The following is a 23,766-nucleotide window of genomic DNA, read 5'->3' as shown; positions in this document are numbered from 1 at the left end:
TGCTGTATGTATGTCTCTTATCTCTGAATCTGCTGCATGTATGTCTCTTATCTCTGAATCTGCTGCATGTATGTCTCTTATCTCTGAATCTGCTGCATGTATGTCTCTTATCTCTGAATCTGCTGTATGTATGTCTCATCTCTGAATCTGCTGTATGTATGTCTCTTATCTCTGAATCTGTTGTATGTATGTCTCTTATCTCTGAATCTGCTGTATGTATGTCTCTTATCTCTGAATCTGCTGTATGTATGTCTCTTATCTCTGAATCTGCTGTATGTATGTCTCTTATCTCTGAATCTGCTGTATGTATGTCTCTTATCTCTGAATCTGCTGTATGTATGTCTCTTATCTCTGAATCTGCTGTATGTATGTCTCTTATCTCTGAATCTGCTGTATGTGTGTCTCTTATCTCTGAATCTGCTGTATGTATGTCTCTTATCTCTGAATCTGCTGTATGTGTGTCTCTTATCTCTGAATCTGCTGTATGTATGTCTCTTATCTCTGAATCTGCTGTATGTGTGTCTCTTATCTCTGAATCTGCTGTATGTATGTCTCTTATCTCTGAATCTGCTGTGTGTCTCTTATCTCTGAATCTGCTTTGTGTGTCTCTTATCTCTGAATCTGCTGTATGTGTGTCTCTTATCTCTGAATCTGCTGTATGTATGTCTCTTATCTCTGAATCTGCTGTATGTATGTCTCTTATCTCTGAATCTGCTGTATGTGTGTCTCTTATCTCTGAATCTGCTGTATGTGTGTCTCTTATCTCTGAATCTGCTGTATGTGTGTCTCTTATCTCTGAATCTGCTGTATGTATGTCTCTTATCTCTGAATCTGCTGTATGTATGTCTCTTATCTCTGAATCTGCTGTATGTATGTCTCTTATCTCTGAATCTGCTGTATGTATGTCTCTTATCTCTGAATCTGCTGTATGTATGTCTCTTATCTCTGAATCTGCTATATGTATGTCCCTTATCTCTGAACCTGCTGTATGTATGTCTCTTATCTCTGAATCTGCTGTATGTATGTCTCTTATCTCTGAATCTGCTGTATGTATGTCTCTTATCTCTGAATCTGCTGTATGTATGTCTCTTATCTCTGAATCTGCTATATGTTTGTCTCTTATCTCTGAATCTGCTGTATGTATGTCTCTTATCTCTGAATCTGCTGTATGTATGTCTCTTATCTCTGAATCTGCTGTATGTATGTCTCTTATCTCTGAATCTGCTATATGTATGTCTCTTATCTCTGAATCTGCTGTATGTATGTCTCTTATCTCTGAATCTGCTGTATGTATGTCTCTTATCTCTGAATCTGCTATATGTATGTCTCTTATCTCTGAATCTGCTGTATGTATGTCTCTTATCTCTGAATCTGCTGTATGTATGTCTCTTATCTCTGAATCTGCTGTATGTATGTCTCTTATCTCTGAATCTGCTGTATGTATGTCTCTTATCTCTGAATCTGCTGTATGTATGTCTCTTATCTCTGAATCTGCTGTATGTATGTCTCTTATCTCTGAATCTGCTGCATGTATGTCTCTTATCTCTGAATCTGCTGCATGTATGTCTCTTATCTCTGAATCTGCTGTATGTGTGTCCCTTATCTCTGAATCTGCTGTATGTGTGGCTTCACGCTTCACGCTCCTCTGCGCGGGTCTCCGGGGTGCAGCGCCGTTATTACACGTGGCTGTCCTGTGATCTCTGCAGATCTGTACACACTGTTACTGGAGGATATCCTGGTGCTGCTGCAGAGACAGGACGACAAGCTGGTGCTGAGGTGTGTCAGTAAGATCCTGGCCTCCACGGGTGACAGCAAACACGTCTTCAGCCCGGTTATCAAGCTCAACACTGTGTTAGTGCGGCAGGTGGCAACAGGTCAGTGATGTGCTCTGGCCCCGGGTCAGCCCTGTCCTCCAGCCCCCGGGGTCAGCCCTGTCCTCCATCCCCCGGGGTCAGCCCTGTCCTCCATCCCCCGGGGTCAGCCCTGTCCTCCATCCCCCGGGGTCAGCCCTGTCCTCCAGCCCCCGGGGTCAGCCCTGTCCTCCATCCCCCGGGGTCAGCCCTGTCCTCCAGCCCCCGGGGTCAGCCCTGTCCTCCAGCCCCCGGGGTCAGCCCTGTCCTCCATCCCCCGGGGTCAGCCCTGTCCTCCAGCCCCCGGGGTCAGCCCTGTCCTCCGACCCCGGTTTTGTGCCAGTTTTGAGTGGCCTGCTCAAACGTTTTTCTGTGCTGCTGGCATACTGGAACGATAACACCATCAATGTCATTAGCCTGTGGCCAGTGTCATGCTCCCCTGACACATGGAGACGCGGGTAGAGTTTGTGGGCAGAGTAAATAAGAGGATCACCTGCTCCCTTCCTCAAATTTCTCACTGTATATAAAATCTTTCCCAAATGAGTTCTGCTTTCCTATTTTTCTCTTTTTTTTTTACATTTATTTATTTTTTTGCATCAATCTGTGATATTTTCTAGCTGTGACCTATCCTTGCCATTAGTTCACTAAAATAAGTAAGCTGACAGTCAGGGGTCTGACATGTCTCCTCTATCTCCTCTTTATCCTCTCTCTCCTCTCTCTCAATCCTCTCTGCTGCTGCCCTCTCTCTCCCCGCTCCACTCTCTGCATGCTCCCCTCTCCCTCCCTTTCTCCTCTCTGCTGCTCTGCTCTCCCTCCTCCCTCCTCTCTCCGCTCCCCCCTCTCTCCCTCTCCCCTCTCTGCTGCTCTGCTCGCCTCTCTCCCTCTCTGCTCTCTCTCTCTTCTCTCTCCTCTCACTTCTACACAGATAACAAGGCCCTCTTCGTAATTTCCATGTCCGAAAACGGGGCGCAGATTTACGAGCTGATCGCGAACACCGTTTCTGAGAAGAATGTGTAAGTGGTTTCTCCCATATAGCACCCAACATTATTCCATCACTTTGTCAGCGTTGGGAGTTTCCAACCTTTGCAGGAGTCCTGCAGAAATGTGCATTTATTGTTGGTTGTGATTTTATGGACCTCAATCCGAGTTCTCCATAAATCAAATGAGTGTGCAGAGCTTTTCAAACCTTGCAGTACATGTGAAGAAGAGACCTGTGAGGCTTGGGAAAACTCTGAACATGTGAAGAGACCTGTGCGGTTTGGAAAGCTCTACATATGAAGAATAGACCTGTGAGGCTTGGAAAGCTCTGTACATGTGAAGGAGAGACCTGTGAGGATTGGGTAGCTCTGTACATGTGAAGAAGAGACGTGAGATTTGGAAAGCTTTGTACATGTGAAGAAGAGACCTGTGAGGTTTGGAAAGCTCTGTACACGTGAAGAAGAGACCTGTAAGGTTTGAAAAGTGGTGTACACGGGAAGAAGAGACCTGTGAGGTTTGGAAAGCTCTTAATTCCATCTATGAAGAACTCGCATGTTCTGTAAAATGATATCACTACCTACATACAACAAATGAAAGTGTGTTTTCCTGTTTGTGTCTCATAATATTCTGACAAGCAGGGGGCTGTGCGTAAATAAGAAGAGATAATGGGGGGGTCGGGAGATGCACACTCGGACTCGCAGGTGGCGTATACAAACGCCGCTTGCATCTTGACGTGTCTTGTGTGTTTTAACGTGGTGTGTGACTTCTTCGCCACAGGTGGCAGGAGCTCATAACAAAGATGACAGCGACGGGGAAGGTGGCAGATCCCAGGCCAGTCATTCCGTTACCGCCGGTGGCACCCGGCAACGTGGGCGAGTGAGTGTGACGTGGGCAAGAAGGGGGCAGCACAGAGCTGCTGGAGACTGATCGGGGGGGGAGCACAGAGATGCTGGAGACTGATCGGGGGGGGAGCACAGAGATGCTGGAGACTGATCGGGGGGGGGGAGAGGGGCAGAGCTGCTGGAGACTGATCTGGGGGGTGGGAGCACAGAGATGCTGGAGACTGATCGGGGGGGAAGAGGGGTAGAGCTGCTGGAGACTGATCTGGGGGGGGGAGCACAGAGATGCTGGAGACTGATCGGGGGGGGAGCACAGAGATGCTGGAGACTGATCGGGGGGGGAGCACAGAGATGCTGGACACTGATCGGTAGGGGAGAGGGGCAGAGCTGCTGGAGACTGATCTGGGGGGTGGGAGCACAGAGATGCTGGAGACTGATCGGGGGGGGAAGAGGGGCAGAGCTGCTGGAGACTGATCAGGAGGGGAGGGGGTGCACAGAGCTTACGGAGACAGATCGGGGGGGAAGGGAGGGTGCACAGAGCTGCCTGAGATGGATTCTGGTCTCATCCCATTTTCTGTCTCACAGGGAGGAGCCTGAGGAGGGAGAGCAGCAGAAAGTGGGGAGCGAGCAGCAAGTGGTGCTTATCTCCCATATACACAGCTCAGGTGAGTGCGTGCGGTATACAGGGCAGCAAGTAATGTATATACAGAGGGTGCAGGACCTGTGTGCAAGCAGTATACAGAGGGTGTGGGTCCTGTGTACATGCAGTATACAGAGGGTGCGGGTCCTGTGTGCACGTAGTATATCGAGGGTGCGAGTCCTGTGTGCACGCAGTATATAGAGGATGCGGGTCCTTTGTGCACATACAGTATGCAGAGGGTGCGGGTGCTGTGTGCACGCAGTATACCGAGGGTACGAGTCCTGTGTGCATGCAGTATACAGAGGGTGCGAGTCCTGTGTGCACTCAGTATACCGAGGGTGCGAGTCCTGTGTGCACGCAGTATACAGAGGGTGTGGGTCCTGTGTGTATGCCGTATACAGAGGCTATGGGTCTTGGGTGCACGCAGTATATAGAGGGTGCAGGACCTGTGTGCACATACAGTATACATAGGCTATGGGTCCTGGGTGTACGCAGTATACAGAGGGTGCGGGTCCTGGGTGCACGCAGTATACAGAGGGTGCGGGTCCTGTGTGTACGCAGTATGCAGAGGGTGCGGGTCCTGTGTGCACGCTGTATACAGAGGGTGCGGGTCCTGTGTGCACGCTGTATACAGAGGGTGCGGGTCCTGTGTGCACGCAGTATACAGAGGGTGCGGGTGCTGTGTGCACGCAGTATACAGAGGGTGCGGGTCCTGTGTGCACGCAGTATACAGAGGGTGCGGGTCCTGTGTACACGCAGTATACAGAGAGTTTGGGTCCTGGGTGCACGCAGTATACAGAGGGTGCGGGTCCTGTGTGCACGCAGTATACAGAGACTATGGGTCCTGTTTGCACGCAGTATACAGAGGGTCCGGGTGCTGTGTGCACGCAGTATACAGAGGGTGCGGGTGCTGTGTGCACGCAGTATACAGAGGGTGCGGGTCCTGTGTGCACGCAGTATACAGAGGGTGCGGGTCCTGTGTGCACGCAGTATACAGAGGGTGCGGGTGCTGTGTGCACGCAGTATACAGAAGGTGCGGGTCCTGTGTGCACGCAGTATACAGAAGGTGCGGGTCCTGTGTACACGCAGTATACAGAGAGTTTGGGTCCTGGGTGCACGCAGTATACAGAGGGTGCGGGTCCTGTGTGCACGCAGTATACAGAGACTATGGGTCCTGTGTGCACGCATTATACAGAGGGTGCGGGTGCTGTGTGCACGCAGTATACAGAGGGTGCGGGTGCTGTGTGCACGCAGTATACAGAGGGTGCGGGTCCTGTGTGCACGCAGTATACAGAGGGTGCGGGTCCTGTGTGCACGCAGTATACAGAGGGTGCGGGTCCTGTGTGCACGCAGTATACAGAGGGTGCGGGTCCTGTGTGCACGCAGTATACAGAGGGTGCGGGTGCTGTGTGCACGCAGTATACAGAGGGTGCGGGTCCTGTGTGCACGCAGTATACAGAGGGTGCGGGACCTGTGTGCACGCAGTATACAGAGGATCCGGGTGCTGTGTGCACGCAGTATACAGAGGGTGCGGGTCCTGTGTGCATGCAGTATACAGAGGGTGCGGGTGCTGTGTGCACGCAGTATACAGAGGGTGCGGGTGCTGTGTGCATGCAGTATACAGAGGGTGCGGGTGCTGTGTGCATGCAGTATACAGAGGGTGCGGGTGCTGTGTGCACGCAGTATAACGATTATCAGTGCGGTTACCTGGCTCCTTTTACTCCATAGATAAAGACTCGGACACGGAGAGCCCGGCCTTACTGCCGTCCCCGTCCCCTACACGGGGTGACAGTCGCCTGCAGCTAGGAGCAGCAGCACAGGGCTCTCTCCCAAAGGAGCAGCAGGCACCTGAGCCCAGCCCAGTCCAGGTCCTCCCACCTCCTGAGCAGCACCGAGCTCTGGCTGCACTCAGAAACTGTGAGTAATGATACAGAACCGCACATCCAGGGACAGGGGGGGACATGCGGGACTGATGAGAGGCAAATGGGGGGCTATGCGGGACCGGAGGGAAGGGGGGGGACATGCGGGACTGATGAGAGGCAAATGGGGGGCTATGCGGGACCGGAGAGAAGGGAAGGGGGGGGACATGCGGGACCGGAGAGAGGCGACTGGGGGGGATATGCGGGACGGAGAGAAGGGAAAGGGGGGACATGCGGGACTGGAGAGAGGCGACAGGGAGGATATGCGGGACGGAGAGAAGGGAAAGGGGGGACATGCGGGACTGGAGAGAGGCGACAGGGAGGATATGCGGGACGGAGAGAAGGGAAAGGGGGGACATGCGGGACTGGAGAGTGGCGACAGGGGGGAGACGGGACATGCGAGACCTGAGAGAAGGAAAGGGGGGGGGGGAATGCGGGACCGGAGAGAAGGGAAAGGGGGGACATGCGGGACTGGAGAGTGGCGACTGGGGGGGGGGGATGCGGGACCGGAGAGAAGGGAAAAGGGAGGAGACGGACATTCGGGAACGGGAGAAGGGGAAAGGCGGGGGGTAACATGCAGGGCCGGAGAGAGAGAGAGAGAAGGGACATGCGGGACTAGAGAGAAGGGAATGGGGGGGACGTGGGACTGGGGAGATGGTATAGGGGGGACATGCGGGACTGGACAGATGGGATAGGGGGGTGTATGCGGGATGGGAGAGGGGATAGGGGGGATATGTGGGAAGGGATGGGGGGGATATGCGGGACGGGAGAAGGGATAGGGGGCTATGCAGGACTGGAGAGATGGGATGGGGGGATATGCGGGACGGAAGATGGGGGGATATGTGGGATGGGAGAGGGGATAGGGAGGATATGGGAGGGGGGATGGGGGGCTATGCGGGAGGGGATAGGGGGGATATGCGGGAAGGGATAAGGGGGATATGCGGGACGGGAGATGGGATAGGGGGGGATATGCGGGACAGGAGATGGGATGGGGGGATATGCGGGACGGGAGATGGGATGGGTGTATATGTGGGAGGGGATGAGGGGATATGCGTGATGGGATAGGGGGGATATGCGGGATGGGATAGGGGGGATATGCGGGATGGGGGGATTTGCGGGATGGGATAGGGGGGATATGCGGGAGGGGATGGGTGGATATGCGGGATGGAATAGGGGGGGATATGCGGGATGGGGGGATATGCGGGATGGGATAGGGGGGATATGTGGGAGGGGATGGGGGGATATGCGGGATGGGATAGGGGGGGATATGCGGAATGGGATAGGGGGGATATGCGGGACGGGAGATGGGATAGGGGGGATATGCGGGACAGGAGATGGGATGGGGGGGATATGCGGGACAGGAGATGGGATAGGGAGATATGTGGGACGAGAGATGGGATGGGGGGGATATGCGGGACGGGAGAGGGGATGGGGGGATATGCGGGATGGGATAGGGGGGATATGCGAGAGGGGATGGGGGGGTATGTGGGACGGGAGATGGGATAGGGGGGGATATGCGGGATGGGGGGGGATATGCGGGATGGGGGGGGATATGTGGGATGGGGGGGATATGTGGGACGGGAGGGGATAGAGGGGGATATGCAGGACGGGAGAGGGATAGGGGGGGATTTGCGGGACGGGAGAGGGGATGGGGGGGATTTGCGGGACGGGAGATGGGATAGGGGTGATATGAGTGACGGGAGAGGGGATAATGGGGATTTGCGGGACGGGAGAGGGGATGGGGGGGATTTGCGGGACGGGAGAGGGGTTAAGGGGGATATGCGGGACGGGAGAGGGGATGGGGGGGATTTGCGGGACGGGAGAGGGGATAGGGGGGATATGCGTGACGGGAGAGGGGATGGGGGGGATATGCGTGACGGGAGAGGGGATAATGGGGATTTGTGGGACGGGAGATCGGATAGGGGGGATATGCATGACGGGAGAGGGGATAATGGGGATTTGCGGGACGGGAGAGGGGATGGGGGGGATTTGCGGGACGGGAGAGGGGATGGGGGGGGATTTGCGGGACGGGAGATCGGATAGGGGGGATATGCGTGACGGGAGAGGGGATAATGGGGATATGCGGGTCGGGAGAGGGGATGGGGGGGGATATGCGGGTCGGGAGAGGGGGTGTTGATTATCTGATTAATATCTGACTCTGTGCGTGCTCTCCTGCAGTGGGGCTGGGTTTGTGCATGTTACACGCCTGTTATCTGACTCTGTGCGTGCTCTCCTGCAGTGGGGCTGGGTTTGTGCATGTTACACGCCTGTTATCTGACTCTGTGCGTGCTCTCCTGCAGTGGGGCTGGGTTTGTGCATGTTACACGCCTGTTATCTGACTCTGTGCATGCTCTCCTGCAGTGGGGCTGGGTTTGTGCATGTTACACGCCTGTTATCTGACTCTGTGCGTGCTCTCCTGCAGTGGGGCTGGGTTTGTGCATGTTACACGCCTGTTATCTGACTCTGTGCGTGCTCTCCTGCAGTGGGGCTGGGTTTGTGCATGTTACACGCCTGTTATCTGACTCTGTGCGTGCTCTCCTGCAGTGGGGCTGGGTTTGTGCATGTTACACGCCTGTTATCTGACTCTGTGCGTGCTCTCCTGCAGTGGGGCTGGGTTTGTGCATGTTACACGCCTGTTATCTGACTCTGTGCGTGCTCTCCTGCAGTGGGGCTGGGTTTGTGCATGTTACACGCCTGTTATCTGACTCTGTGCGTGCTCTCCTGCAGTGGGGCTGGGTTTGTGCATGTTACACGCCTGTTATCTGACTCTGTGCGTGCTCTCCTGCAGTGGGGCTGGGTTTGTGCATGTTACACGCCTGTTATCTGACTCTGTGCGTGCTCTCCTGCAGTGGGGCTGGGTTTGTGCATGTTACACGCCTGTTATCTGACTCTGTGCGTGCTCTCCTGCAGTGGGGCTGGGTTTGTGCATGTTACACGCCTGTTATCTGACTCTGTGCGTGCTCTCCTGCAGTGGGGCTGGGTTTGTGCATGTTACACGCCTGTTATCTGACTCTGTGCGTGCTCTCCTGCAGTGGGGCTGGGTTTGTGCATGTTACACGCCTGTTATCTGACTCTGTGCGTGCTCTCCTGCAGTGGGGCTGGGTTTGTGCATGTTACACGCCTGTTATCTGACTCTGTGCGTGCTCTCCTGCAGTGGGGCTGGGTTGGTGCATGTTACACGCCTGTTATCTGACTCTGTGCGTGCTCTCCTGCAGTGGGGCGACTCAGGCAGTTATTGGTGCAGCAGCTGAACCTGCTTGAGAAGGAGGACAGGGAAAACTATCAGCGTTTCTGCAGCCGGAAGACTCGGGAGCAGGTCACACACCGCGAAATGCCCGCAGGGCACCCGGGCATGAATAATCAGCGGAGGGGAAGCCGGGAGCCCAACACTAACCATGCGGTAGGGAGCAGAGACTCTGAACATAGCGGGACGAGCCCTGAGCTGGGGGAGGGGGCCCCGGAGGAAGGAGGGGTGCACTTTGATGCCAGGGAAGCTGACGGCGAAGACGGTCCGAGGAAAGGGAATAACGCGGAAGAGGCGCACTTCCGGATTTCAGGTGAGGGTTTAACATGTGGCCTTTGGGGGGACCCCCATACCTCTCCCTCCCGCAGCACCCCTCACATTGCAAGCTCTTTGGCTGCAGGGAAGTTCCTGATCCTGGAGGAATTTGGCAGCATGCAAGAGAGCTCCACAGACGAAGAATTCCCTGTCCCGGATCTAGCCGCTCAGTACCCCTTCCCTGAGCACCCAGCTCATTCCTCCCGGGCCGACCCAACGAGTCCCCCGCACGCCACAGAGAGGCTGGCATTGCCCAGCAGCGAGCAGCTCGGGCCCGTGTCCTCCGAGGAGACTTTCAGCCACATGCTGCATTATATCGCAAAGATCGAGTCCGACCTGCAACAGCTCAAGGTAAGCACCGAACCCCCACCCACCAGGTGAGCACCGAACCCCCACCCACCAGGTGAGCACCGAACCCCCACCCACCAGGTGAGCACCGAACCCCCACCCACCAGGTGAGCACCGAACCCCCACCCACCAGGTGAGCACCGAACCCCCACCCACCAGGTGAGCACCGAACCCCCACCCACCAGGTGAGCACCGAACCCCCACCCACCAGGTGAGATCTGAACCCCCACCCACCAGGTGAGCACCGAACCCCCACCCACCAGGTGAGCACCGAACCCCCACCCACCAGGTGAGCACCGAACCCCCACCCACCAGGTGAGCACCGCACCCCCACCCACCAGGTGAGCACCGAACCCCCACCCACCAGGTGAGCACCGAACCCCCACCCACCAGGTGAGCACCGAACCCCCACCCACCAGGTGAGCACCGAACCCCCACCCACCAGGTGAGCACCGAACTCCCACCCACCAGGTGAGCACCGAACCCCCACCCACCAGGTGAGCACCGAACCCCCACCCACCAGGTGAGCACCGAACCCCCACCCACCAGGTGAGCACCAAACCCCCTCCCACAAGGTCAGCACCGAACCCCCACCCACAAGGTCAGCACCGAACCCCCACCCCCAAGGTCAGCACCGAACCCCCACCCCCAAGGTCAGCACCGAACCCCCACCCCCAAGGTCAGCACCGAACCCCCACCCCCAAGGTCAGCACCGAACCCCCACCCACCACAAGGTGAGTGGGTTCTGGTCAGAGCAGAAATCCATACGGTGTATTTCCTTGTTCTTTGTAAAGTAGTAGTGATTGTTACTGCCACGTAAACATAGAGCGTGTATTCCGTGAGCCTACCACGATGTGTCCACGTATGTAAGCGTGTTACTTTGCAGAAGACTGAATCGAAGTATTACACTGGTACACGGCTTCCATCTTTGTTTAGCCCCTTCACGCATGTCGCTGCCTTTAATTCACGTTGCTATTGGGACACATTGCGCTTTTACGTGTGGGAAGATCAAAATGGCATTGTTAGGTTATCTCATCCTGACCGGGGGGAAGCCCGTCCTTCTCCGCGCCACCCCTCACGGGGACGGGTCCCACGCTCAGCCCTCCCTGGCAGTCACAATGCTCTTCTATCTTGCAGGGGCTTGAAGACAGTTACCACGCGCTCCGCCACAGGCTCGTAGCAGCAGGCCTCTCGAAAGGAGATCCGGGTACGATAAGTCCGTGTGTCCCATCCCTGGATGTTGCCGTGTGAAGGATTTATGACTCTGCGCTCTGAGCAAACTCTGGGCATTAATCTTCCAAGCAGACGCCCTCCCATATTCCCCGGGCAGTGCAGGTCTCAGAAAGTGCAGCTTCCATAGGAATCCATAAATCAGGCCCTGCTTACCCTGCATTTCTGTCTCAAGCAGCATCCTTCAAGCTATCCCCCTGTCTGTCCCCCGCCTGTGTTCCTCTATTGCGACTCCTGCATCTTTCTCTCTGCCTGATTATACCACAGTGAGACCACACAGAAGCCTTCCGCTGATTACAAGCCTGCCTTATTCAGAGCTCATATTGGTATAGTTTGTAGTGTGGCTGGCTCTTGCCAGTATGCCGCCTCTACCTCCTCCTTATAATGTTATCAGGCCTCCTCACATTATACAGACTTTGTATTGCAGGGTTACAGCCGCTGTACCACAGGATTCAAAGGAAGATAGTGATCCATTTCATTGCTCATACAGAGTGGAGTTACAGCATTCACCCTGCTCTGCAACTCACACAGGGGTCAGGGAAGTTACAGCAGGGCTAGTCTGCAGGATTCGATTACATGATCGTATTATGGAAATCTGACTGGAATGATAAATGAGTGATTGTTTCGTGGGCTGTTCAGTGGTTCGCCACAAGGCAGGGGGGCTCAACTCCAGTCCTTAAGACCCCGTCCCCAACAGGTCAGGTTTACAGAATATCCCAGCTTCTGCACAGGTGGCTCAATCAGTCCCTGCTTCAGCACAAGTGGGGGGGGTGGATGTACTTCCAAAATCAGGCAGACAACTCGATTTGTCAGTTATATTTGGAATTTATATTGCGCTGCGTAGAATTTTGTAGGCACTATAACAGGAGACTAGCAGAATGTTATTTGCTACATTGTAACGTGTCCTATAACCGCTCCCTACATCTCTCGCTGACACACAAGTTGCGTAAGGAGAAACATTCGACAGGTATACCTTGATACACTGACGTGTTAATACCCTTTTTAGTATCAATGTAGGGGCAATTAGACACTATTCTGAGCTTTGTATTAATCATTCACATTGTTGTCGGGAACAAGAAGCAAAATGAAATGTTTTCTGGTCATGAGCCAATACTAGGATTTAAACCCCCCCAGTGGTCTCTGTGTGATGCACGTTAAAGCAGAGTTTTGTGGTTTTCAGAGCTGTTTTTACGTGAAAAGGCCCAACTCTCCTTTGCTTCACCCCAGCAGGTGACGCAGAGCTGATTTCCATGCAGACTGCCAAGAGATTTATCGGAGACAGTCTTATCGCAAATTCCACTGATAAGATTATTATTTTTTAAGTCCAGTAATGTTGCCCGGAGGGACTTACCACCCATATTAATTTCCACTTCTTTCGGGGTATTAAATAAAATATTAAAAAAAAAAAAAACAGTGAGCAGGGAAAATGTGCTAGTATATTTTACGGGGCAGAAATCGTTGCCAAATAAATGTGCGGGGAAACGTGGTTAATCTCTTCCGTCCGTGTGTAAGTGGCTGTATTGTGCTTTTATTTCTGTGCGGTTGTGAACCTGTCTGTGTAATAATGTTTGTGGGCGCCCGTACTGATCTCACTTCTTGTCCCCAGATATCGCCAGGCTCCTTACAGACAAGGGCTAGATCTGCACAGAACTGTTTGTCGTGATCCGTGGGAACCCAGCTGATTTTGGAGGGATCTGCCCTTACCTCGGGATCAGAGGCCTAACGCCAGACATCTGATCACATCCTCTACCCACCGTGTTCCAGCCTCACCCCTCCCAACACCTTCTGACCCGCAAAACCATACCAAATGTACAGAACTGTGGGTATAGGATATAAAGAAATTTATTTTGCCATTTACATGAGTGCAGAAACGAAATGAGATGTATTTATTTGTCTGATTCAAGGCACATTTTTGTGGCAGACTTATCCCAGCGTAGTATTTGAGATTGGGTGTATTAAACAGAGAGCCTGCCATTCATGCTGAGCTCTCCTGCCAGATTCACCCTTTCCGAGGCTGCTGTAACGTGCCCATGCGGGAGGCTGCCCTTACAGGGCATATCGTGCCACCCTCCCCTGCGTGCAGAGGTTAAAGGGTAGGGAAGGGTTCATGCCAGTTACATTAACACCAAATAGACACGTAGCAGCTGTCTATAGTTTTGATGCTGCTTGTTCTCCAATCCACCAGCACAGGTTGCCAAAAACACTACTGAACCTGCCATACCCTCCCCCCCCCCCTGCTGAGACAAGCACAGGTACCACAAACATGTTTAGGGCCAGTAGTAAACAGTCGCCTGATTGCTTGACTCTTTATTGCACTGACGGTGCCAAGGTGCTCTCGGCTGACTTTATAACCCCCTCTCCCTCACCCTTCCTCCTGAGACTGGAGATCAGATTCAGGGCCTCAATCCATCACCAGCCCTGGCTGCTTTCCACACCACCAGCAAGTTTCCCCCTGTGCACTGCCAGCATCAGCGAGACCCCCTCACCGAGCTGCGCGAGGGACGGCTGCTCCCCCCTCTCTGAAAGCCGTCCCAAAAATTCCTGTGTGACGAGCGGATTTGGGAGCGGAAACTGTCCATCTGTTCTGTGAGCGTCGCCAGCAAACGCCACTTACAGTCATAGTATAGCTGTTTCACTGAACCACCTTGCAGAGATCACCTGGGAACCTTTAGCAGGGCATACACTACAGGGTCACGTGTTACTGGGTAGACTATTGCTTAGATAAGGGGCCCGGGTGGTATAAGGAGGCAACACTTCAGATGTACAGGTAATGCGTGCCCACAATCATCCCGCACTTCTGTCGGCGGCAGAGAATTCATTCATCTGATAGATTTGCACCAGTGAATGTGAACAAGGTTTCGCCGATGGGCCTTTCTAGGCATTGCAGGGTCAGCCAGCACTCACTTTCTCTGCCACTGCATTAATAGCTCATGCCACGTTTACCAGCGCACGCCACGCCAGTGTCACAATACTACCGCCCTGGCGGCAGAGATTGGAACCCATTGCCTCCAGCTAGCTTAGACATGCCAGCTCTGCTGTTGTTTAGAGGGGACCACTCGGATAAAGAGCTGCAAGAGGTTTTTAGCATTTTATTAGAGCGGCGGAAAGTGGGTGAGACAGCGGGGCACGGTGCCCCTGTGCTTTTAGCTCTGAGCCTCCACGGCTGAATATATGCTGTGTGTTACCAGTCCAGATATGGAAACTGGCAGAATGGCCAGCCGTTTCTCACTAAAGGGAGTTTGCTGCACTCTCTCTGTATTACTTGTATAAAAAAATAAACTTCCAGTTGTATTTACTTTGTACATCAATAATGTTATCTTTAACACAGGCTAAAAACAAGATTTGGATGTATTCTTTACAAAGACGTCTGTATTAATATTCATATCCTGCATTTTTACTGATCATGTTTGGGGGGAATATAATTCCCCAGATGTATGCTTGTGAAATAGCTCTTTTTATGCATTCTCGCTCATAAGGTTGTATGTTTCTGGATGGAAATATCGCTTATTTGAAGATATTTTTTTTTTTTTTTTGAGGGGGATATGGGAGACGGGGAAGGAATTTTCTGATATTAAATAAGCTTACAGAAACCAGAGTCCCTGCGTATTTCTTTGTTTCACGTTTATTTTCCTGGAGACCTTTTTACTGTAAAAGATTAGAAAACTGGGCTCCAGCCAGCACAATGATTACAAAAAATAACCACTTATGTATTGAGCCCACAGGGCTTAAAAAGTAGCAACACGGTGCCCAGTTAAACATTGGGGGACAGATCTGTGCCTTTGTTTTTAGGCAGTTTTATATTGTCTCAGTGATTTGAACAGAGAAGCGAGAGAGTTGTCCTTAAGAATACACCCTTTTATTAGAATAAGCTTAACTGTAATTAAAAATAGTTCTGTGCTCCTCCCCCATCGTACACACTTTTACTGCTGCTATCTAGTATAATGGAGGGGGGGGGGGTGATCCTCCCCACATTGTGGCTCTTTCCTGATCACTAATCATATCGGGGTCATCTCTGCGTTGGGGAAATCATTCCCTAACTAGGTATAATTGGCAAAGACGGGAATGCAGTTGTGCGGTTAACACCAGAGGGCACTGATGATATAAACGGAGTAAGCCGTACACAGAGATTGAATAGGAAAATACGTGGCATTCCACCTTGCTAGGCATCCAGTGGAAGGGACTCGCAGAACAATGCTAAAGTTACCATGTATAAACCGCTAAGAGAAGAGCCATCTACTGTATATTAAACCGGTTTGCTGTGAAAGGTGATGTCCTAGGATCAAATTGAACATGCTGGTAATTTTTTCTTGAACCTGTGCTGTTATTATATGTCACAAACATTGAGGGAAACGTAGCATTGGATGGTAGATAAGAGCCACGTGTAACCCCGTGCCTGCCTATTTTCCTATCTGTTGATCCTTGGCTTTCATATTTAGGATTTAGCCATATGTATTTATTTATAAAATATTTTACCAGGAAGTAATACATTGAGAGTTACCTCTCGTTTTCACGTATGTCCTGGGCACAGAGTAAAACAAATAATACATGTTATATGTATATCCCAAGCATGTTTGAATTCCCTTGCTGTATTAGCGCTTAACCTCCTGCTGGGAGAATATTCCCCGAATGTACCACCCTTTTAGTGAAGAAGTACTAGCTCACATTTACCCTAATCCTGCCACTCTCCAGCATCGGAGAATGGCCTCTTCAAGCTCTCCGCTTTCTTTGGAATATGCTTCATTCCTGTACTTTGTTGATAGACATTTTCAAATATATCAAGGGATTCATCTCCCCTTTCTCTTCTATCCACTAAACTGTACATATTAAGGTCGTACCGTATTTCCTGATAACTCTTACAATGTAGATCATGCGCAATCTCTAATTTATTTACATCCGTCCTGAGAGCTTGTCTCACCAATAATCTATAAAGTGGCATCACCCTCTTTTCTGATGCTAATACTTCTCCCTATTCACCCCTCATCCTGCTACTAATACCTCTCCCTATACACCCTAACATCCCGCTGCTAATACCTCTCTCTATACACCCTAACATCCCGCTGCTAATACCTCTCCCTATACACCCTAACATCCCGCTGCTAATACCTCTCCCTATACACCCTAACATCCCGCTGCTAATACCTCTCCCTATACACCCTAACATCCCGCTGCTAATACCTCTCCCTATACACCCTAACATCCCGCTGCTAATACCTCTCCCTATACACCCTAACATCCCGCTGCTAATACCTCTCCCTATACACCCTAACATCCCGCTGCTAATACCTCTCCCTATACACCCTAACATCCCGCTGCTAATACCTCTCCCTATACACCCTAACATCCGCTGCTAATAGCTCTCCCTATACACCATAACATCCCGCTGCTAATACCTCTCCCTATACACCCTAACATCCTGCTGCTAAAACCGCTCTCTATACACCGTAACATCCCACTGCTAATACCTCTCGCTATACACCCTAACATCCCGCTGCTAATACCTTTCCCTATACATCCTGCTGTTAATACCTCTCCCTATACACCCTAACATCCGCTGCTAATATCTCTCCCTATACACCCTAACATCCGCTGCTAATATCTCTCCCTATACACCCTAACATCCCGCTGCTAATACCTCTCCCTATACACCCTAACATCCCGCTGCTAATACCTCTCCCTATACACCCTAACATCCTGCTACTAATACCTCTCCCTATACACCCTAACACCCCGCTGCTAATACCTCTCCCTATACACCCTAACACCCCGCTGCTAATACCTCTCCCTATACACCCTAACATCCCGCTGCTAATACCTCTCCCTATACACCCTAACATCCCGCTGCTAATACCTCTCCCTATACACCCTAACATCCTGCTGCTAATACCTCTCCCTATACACCCTAACATCTCACTGCTAATACCTCTCCCTATACACCCTAACATCCTGCTGCTAATACCTCTCCCTATACACCCTAACATCTCGCTGCTAATACCTCTCCTTATACACCCTAACATCCCGCTGCTAATACCTCTCCCTATACACCCTAACATCCCGCTGCTAATACCTCTCCCTATACACCCTAACATCCCACTGCTAATACCTCTCCCTATACACCCTAACATCCGCTGCTAATAGCTCTCCCTATACATCCTGCTGTTAATACCTCTCTCTATTCACCCCAACATCCCGCTGCTAAAACCTCTCCCTATACACCCTAACATCCCGCTGCCAATACCTCTCCCTATACACCCACACCCTAACATCCTGCTGCTAATACCTCTCCCTATACACCCTAACATCCCGCTGCTAATACTTCTCCCTATACAGTGTGGCCCCGCTTTTTGACATTCCGCCAATACGGCGGTACTGTTTCATGACTGCAGTCATGTTTCCACGCATGCACAGAAGGGGCCACCGAGTCCGCGCATGCGTAGAAGGGGCCGCCAAGTCGTGCATGCGTAGAAGGTGCCGCCGAGTCCACGCATCTGCAGAAGGGGGATGCTGAGTCCGCGCATGCGCAGAAGGGGGCTGCCGAGTCCGCGCATACGCAGAAGAGGCTGCCGAGTCCACGCATGCGTAGAAGGGGACCACCGAGTCCGCGCATGCGCAGAAGGGGCCGCCGAGTCCGCTCATGCGTAGAAAGGGCCGCCGAGTCGTGCATGCGTAGAAGAGGCCGCTGAGTCTGCGCATGCGCAGAAGGTGCTGCCGAGGGAGGAGAGACGGGAAATCACTGGTGGACATAGCTTTTGCTATGACCTGGTTTTTGGTGATTTCCACTTTTCGGCGGGGGCCTGGAACCGAACCCACCGAATGAGTGTCAACCCTCTTGCAGATCTTTGTCTTGCCTGCAGAAATACATACATTCCCCCCCCCCCCCCAACCAAATCATTTGTAATGTCCCTAATAAAGATATTAAAGAGCACCAGTCCCAGTACATAAAATGAGGCACTCCACTGGTTACATTCCCTTACTCTGAATGTTCTCCCTTTACCACAACTCTGTTGCCTATCCTTAAACCAATGTCTTCTCCAATCTACCACTTTAGGGTTCAATCCCAAACATTGCAACTTGTGTATCAGTCTTCTATGTGGGCCAGCCTTACTAAAATCTAGCTATGCTCAAATCTGTACATCTACTGCCCCACCCTGATCTTCGTCACCCAGTCAAGAAAATGAATTTAATTTGTTTGACATGATGCATGGGATCTTGAAGGTTATTGGATTTTTGATAGTCAACAGTTCTATCTTTCAGCAATGTATTCATAAATTTCTCCACAGCGGGTGTCAGACTCACTGGACTGTAGTTACCTGCCTCTTCCCTGCTTTCCTTTTCGTGAAGTGGGATAACACTTTCCCTTCTCCAGTTATCTGGAACTACACCTGTTAATAGTGATTGGTTAAATGGATCTCTTAATGGTTTTACCAGCACACCCCTAAGCTCCTTTAATAACCTTGGATGTATGTATTCCACCTGGCCCCATTTATTTGTCCACGTTCAGTTTTGAAAGTTCCAGTCAGACTTTCTCCTCTTTAAATGGTCTTTTGTCAACCTCCTTGCCATTTACATTCCTGTTACCCAACTTTGTTCCCTCTCCCCCTCACCTTCAACTGTGAAAAATCATTATTACGGTGGTTAGCTCATAGCTGCCGCCCTTCTGGCTTTTTTTTTCATACTATTCCTCCTTTTGTTTTTCTCCTTTCACTTATATACCTAAGTAAAGGCTTCGTCCCTCCGTCTTTACTGACTGAGCACTTTTCTCTCGTGCTTGGGGCTTTTTCACATCTCATTATTTCCTTAGCCTCCTTATGCCTTACCTAGTTCTCCATCCTCCTACCTCTGAGTCTGCTTCTGTTTCCTAGAACCTGTCTTTTTAGCTTTTACAACACCAGCCACCTCCTTTGAGAACCATATCGGCTTTCTTTGCTTGTATTTTTATTAACCCACATTTTATGATGTGTCTATATGAACGTACTTTTCGTTATGGTCGATTTTTATGCCCATCTACATTAAAATATCCACTGTCCTACTCTAAAAACGTATTTGATGCTGCAATAAAATGAAAGATAGCTTTGCTTTTTATTATTGATTTGACAAACGGCTTTCACAAAGTAGTTCCAAAAGTCTAATGGTAAAAAGCATGAAAAACAAATATCACAGAACATACTGCATTCATGTTATCCTTGCATGCAGGCCTCACCCATACGTGGAGCGGGTCCCCTCCTCCAAGTCCCCAAGAAACACACCAAACAACTACGTAGGAGGATAAACCAGTCAAAGCTTTATTATAACAGCAACATATTAAACCACAATTAACCGTATTAGGGACCCAGGCAGATTGCTCCATTAACCAAGAGTTCAAGAGATACCCTCAGCTCGTGCCCCCATCGCCACTCACTGCCCCGGCCACATGAGAAAATGCCATACGGAAAGAAACCACCATTCCATATCTATATGAATTTGTATCGATTATTATATCATTATTGTATTGAACACTTTACGGCAAATACTTCAATTCCACGGTGATTATTAGGGGTTAATATCCCAATGGTATACAACAGGCCTGCACAACTCCAGTCCTCGAGGGTCGCAAACAGGCCAGGTTTTCAGGATATCCCTACTTGAGCACAGGTGGCTCAATTAGTGGCTCAGTCATATTGAACCAGCTGTGCTGAAGTAGGGATATCCTGAAAACCTGGCCTGTTTGCGGCCCTCGAGGACTGGAGTTGTGCAGGCCTGGTGTACAAGGAGCCAGTGTAGAATTCACTCCTGATAAAGCACGTTGTTCGTGCGAAACGCGTTGAAAATTGTAGCCGGTTGGTGTTGGTCGGCGGATTGCGGCAGTGGCGGCAGCATTCCGGAGATATGACTTCCATGATCCTATCTACAATTCCCTCACGGATTCCCGTTACCTGCCCAGCCGCCGTCAACACCCACTGTTACCTGCCTGTTTGTAAGTTTTTGATGGTATTTTGTACTAGCTAACCTACTTCTTTATACCCCTCGTGCGCTTGTCTTATTTCTTTTTCATTGGACACCCTGTACAGGAGTAATTTGGGCTTGCGGAGCGCCTTATTTGGACTGAGCTGCCAGGGGGTCATTCCACTCAGAAACCAACAGCAACAGGTTTGAATGGGCAAGAGGACACTCCCTCGGGGGGGGGGGGGTGGGGGTGGTGTGTGTGTGTGTGTGTGTGTGTGTGTGTGTGTGTGTGTGTGTGTGTGTGTGTGTGTGTGTGTGTGTGTGTGTGTGTGTGTGTGTGTGTGTGTTTCCTAACGATCCATGCCTTGAGAGTTGATTAGTAAGGTTTTAATAACAGTCTCACAACTGCAATCCCGATGCTTCCCTTTAATTGCAGCTGAGAGAGTCGGGTAACCAGCTCCTCATGCTTCTGTCTGGCTCCAGTAGGAGACCTGCTCCTGCAAGGATTTCACTGCTTTTGCTAAAGCCCCTTCACTGTTAAACAAAGGGAATAAAGCGCCGTCTCGGGGTCCGCTCCTGTTTAATAACATCCCCCCCATATTATCTCTTCCGTTCCTTCAGACGAGGTGTTATTAATGACAATTCTCACTGCTGGATTTCTCTTCACCACCCAATTTGCCCGCCACTAACAGGTTTTTATCCCATTAACATGAGACGGCTCCGGTGAATGTCGAGGTTCACGTTGGTTTTGATTACAGTAAAATTCTTGCGTCCGTTTTACTGGGAGCAGACGCGCACGTTGTGGCGTTGTGTCCAATTCTCTGCCCCCTCACCGTGACCCAGAGACGAAATCTTTCCGCTTTCCCGCTCATTACTTCAGAAATGATTTCCGGTCACGTCCTCCTCTCCTGCCGAGCAGTCAGATAAGAGCTACGTGCGGACGGCGAGGAGCCTCGTTTTATAAACACCGAGTTGGCAAACGCGGGAACCATTACAGGCGAGGCAGACGCAAGAGCCGGATATTAACCACGGATTCCGGTTGGTTGTGGGCCGGTCTCTTCTGGTTCAGTTTGCAAAAGTTTGGTAAAGATTTCTTTCCTGTTTATGGGAAGTCGATTTCCGTGATATTCATGGAAAAGTCTCGTATTTAAAAGGGCCTTTTAACCCGGATCCGTTCTCCGCAGTGAGCAAAGGTCGAGCAAATTATCAGGGGAGCGGTGATTTTGTCTGGAGGATGTTGAATGAATAATGAGTTGCTGATGCTTGGGCGAATATCTGCGGCTCTGGACCACATTTTCTATCTTGCGTGAAAGTTGCACACACTTCATGTGTACAGAGGTTTGGGAATGCTCTGTGCATGTGAAGAAGACACCTGTGAGGTTTGGAAAGCTCTGTGCATGTGAAGAAGAGACCTGTGAGGTTTGGAAAGCTCTGTACATGTGAAGAAGAGACTTGTGAGGTTGGGAAAGCTTTGTACTTTTGAAGAAGAGACCCGTGAGGGTTGGAATACTCTGTGCATGTGAAGAAGAGACCTGTGAGGTTTGGGATGCTCTGTGCATGTAAAGAAGAGACCTGTGAGGTTTGGAAAGCTCTATACATGTGAAGAAGAGACTTGTGAGGTTGGGGAAGCTTTGTACTTTTGAAGAAGAGACCCGTGAGGGTTGGAATACTCTGTGCATGTGAAGAAGAGACCTGTGAGGTTTGGAAAGCTCTGTACATGTGAAGAAGAGACTTGTGAGGTTGGGAAAGCTTTGTACTTTTGAAGAAGAGACCCGTGAGGGTTGGAAAGCTCTGTACATGTGAAGAAGAGACCTGTGAGGTTTGGAAAGCTCTCTAAAGATCCAGCATGTCCCTGGATATGGCGAGTAAGATCCCCTCCCCCTCTACCTCTCCCAGTGTCCCAAATGCCAACATAACAAATAGAGAAATAAACACACACAAGGGATAGAAGGCAGCCTCTTTTTATTAAAACAATAATAATCAAATAAATGCCAACCCCCTCCACCAGTGTGCGCGTTCATTCGGTCAAGTCCAAAAGTCATTGACCAAGCCGGGCACTAACTGGCCGTTTGGCGAGCTCAGACCCCAGGAACTCATGTGCCATTTCCAGCCACCTCCAGGCGTTCCCGACCACGGAGCCCCGTCTGGCAAGGTTACCCGCACTTACCCCGACAATAATGGGCAATTTTACTTATCCAGACATTGACTGGGGCAATGAGATTAGCGTTACAACAAAAGGAAACAGGTTTTTGGGGGCGCTTAAAGACAATTACCCAAATTATTGAGGAATGAACCAGGGGAGGGGCAGTACTGGATTTGGTCATATCAAACAATGTAGAAGTCATAGCAAATATTCAAATCCTGGAACATTTGGGTAACAGTGATCATAACATGGTCTCATTTTAAATAAATGATCAAAAAACAGATTACTTGGGTTCAACAAGACCTTAAACTTTAGAAAGGCAGATTTTAATAAACTGAGGTCTAATCTACAAGTAATACACTGGGATGGTGTTTTGCAGGGAAAATGTAGAAGATAAATGGGCAGTCTTTAAAACATTGTTAGAAAAGCACACTTATCAGTGTATACCCTTGGGTAATAAGTATAAAAGAAATAAGTCAAAACCAATGTGGCTAAATACTGTAAACAGGTAGGGGAGGAAATGGACAAGAAGAGGAAGGCGTTTAGATTATTTAAGTCAGACGGGACAGAGACATCATATCAGAATTATAAACAATGTAACAAAAGTTGCAAAAGGGCAATCAGATTAGCAAAAAATGGATAATGCAAAAATGATTGCAATTGAAAGTAAGATCAACCCTAAAAAGTTCTTTAAGTACCTTAATAACAAAATAATGAGAAAATAAAATATAGGACCCTTTCAGTGTGAGATGGGCAGGCAGATTATTGGAGATAAGGAAAAAGCAGAGGTATTAAACACATTTTTTGCCTCTGTGTTTACCAGAGAAGAATCAAGTTCAATAGCAGCCACAACCTCTATATAAATGAACAATTGGTTAACTGAGGAAGAAGTTCATAGGTAGCTTGAATAAACGCCCCCTCCCCCCCCCCTCTTCATCACCTATACTAACTCCAGCGAACACACCACTGCCAAGTGGTTGCCCCTGACGTGGAGGAACAGGATCTTCTGTCCCTGGCCAAAATGAATGAGGTTACAGCTGCACCCACTGCAGACCCCTCCCGCCCCACCACGAAAACTCCACCTGGTCCCTGCGCAATCCTAGGTTTCTCCCATACGGACGCACCGCCAGTCTCTTCTCTGCCCAGGGAATAAGCAAATCACCGATGATCCATATGTCCCTAACGGCAAAACTTAGAGCCACAGAAGCTCATACCAACTCCATCATTGGACAGTCCCCAAGTCCCAGAGCTCTACCGGGTGCCGCAGACTGATCAGCCACTGATCAGCCACGCCGGGGACATAATGGCCTAAAAACACCCACCTCCTTCTTGGGAACAAAC

The 23,766-nt window shown here is 50.6% G+C and overlaps 1 protein-coding gene across 5 annotated transcripts in view; it reads left to right on the top strand.

Annotated features, from left to right (window-relative positions):
* The window catches only part of ARHGEF12 (Rho guanine nucleotide exchange factor 12), a 68,341-nt gene extending 53,388 nt beyond the window's left edge, over positions 1-14,953 (top strand). For all 5 annotated transcript variants that reach the window (XM_075604131.1, XM_075604130.1, XM_075604132.1 and 2 more), the window contains 9 exons: positions 1,707-1,874; positions 2,776-2,863; positions 3,606-3,704; positions 4,253-4,332; positions 6,036-6,224; positions 9,442-9,783; positions 9,871-10,136; positions 11,271-11,340; positions 12,970-14,953. In XM_075604131.1, coding sequence (XP_075460246.1) covers positions 1,707-1,874; positions 2,776-2,863; positions 3,606-3,704; positions 4,253-4,332; positions 6,036-6,224; positions 9,442-9,783; positions 9,871-10,136; positions 11,271-11,340; positions 12,970-13,001 — 1,334 coding nt within the window. In that variant the 3' untranslated portion in view covers positions 13,002-14,953. The remainder of the gene's footprint in view (positions 1-1,706; positions 1,875-2,775; positions 2,864-3,605; positions 3,705-4,252; positions 4,333-6,035; positions 6,225-9,441; positions 9,784-9,870; positions 10,137-11,270; positions 11,341-12,969) is intronic.
* The last annotated feature ends 8,813 nt before the right edge of the window (positions 14,954-23,766 follow it).

Source organism: Ascaphus truei, chromosome 6 (genome assembly GCF_040206685.1).
Source record: "Ascaphus truei isolate aAscTru1 chromosome 6, aAscTru1.hap1, whole genome shotgun sequence".
Taxonomy (NCBI): Eukaryota; Metazoa; Chordata; class Amphibia; order Anura; family Ascaphidae; genus Ascaphus; species Ascaphus truei.
This window is presented reverse-complemented; position numbering and strand designations above follow the sequence as displayed.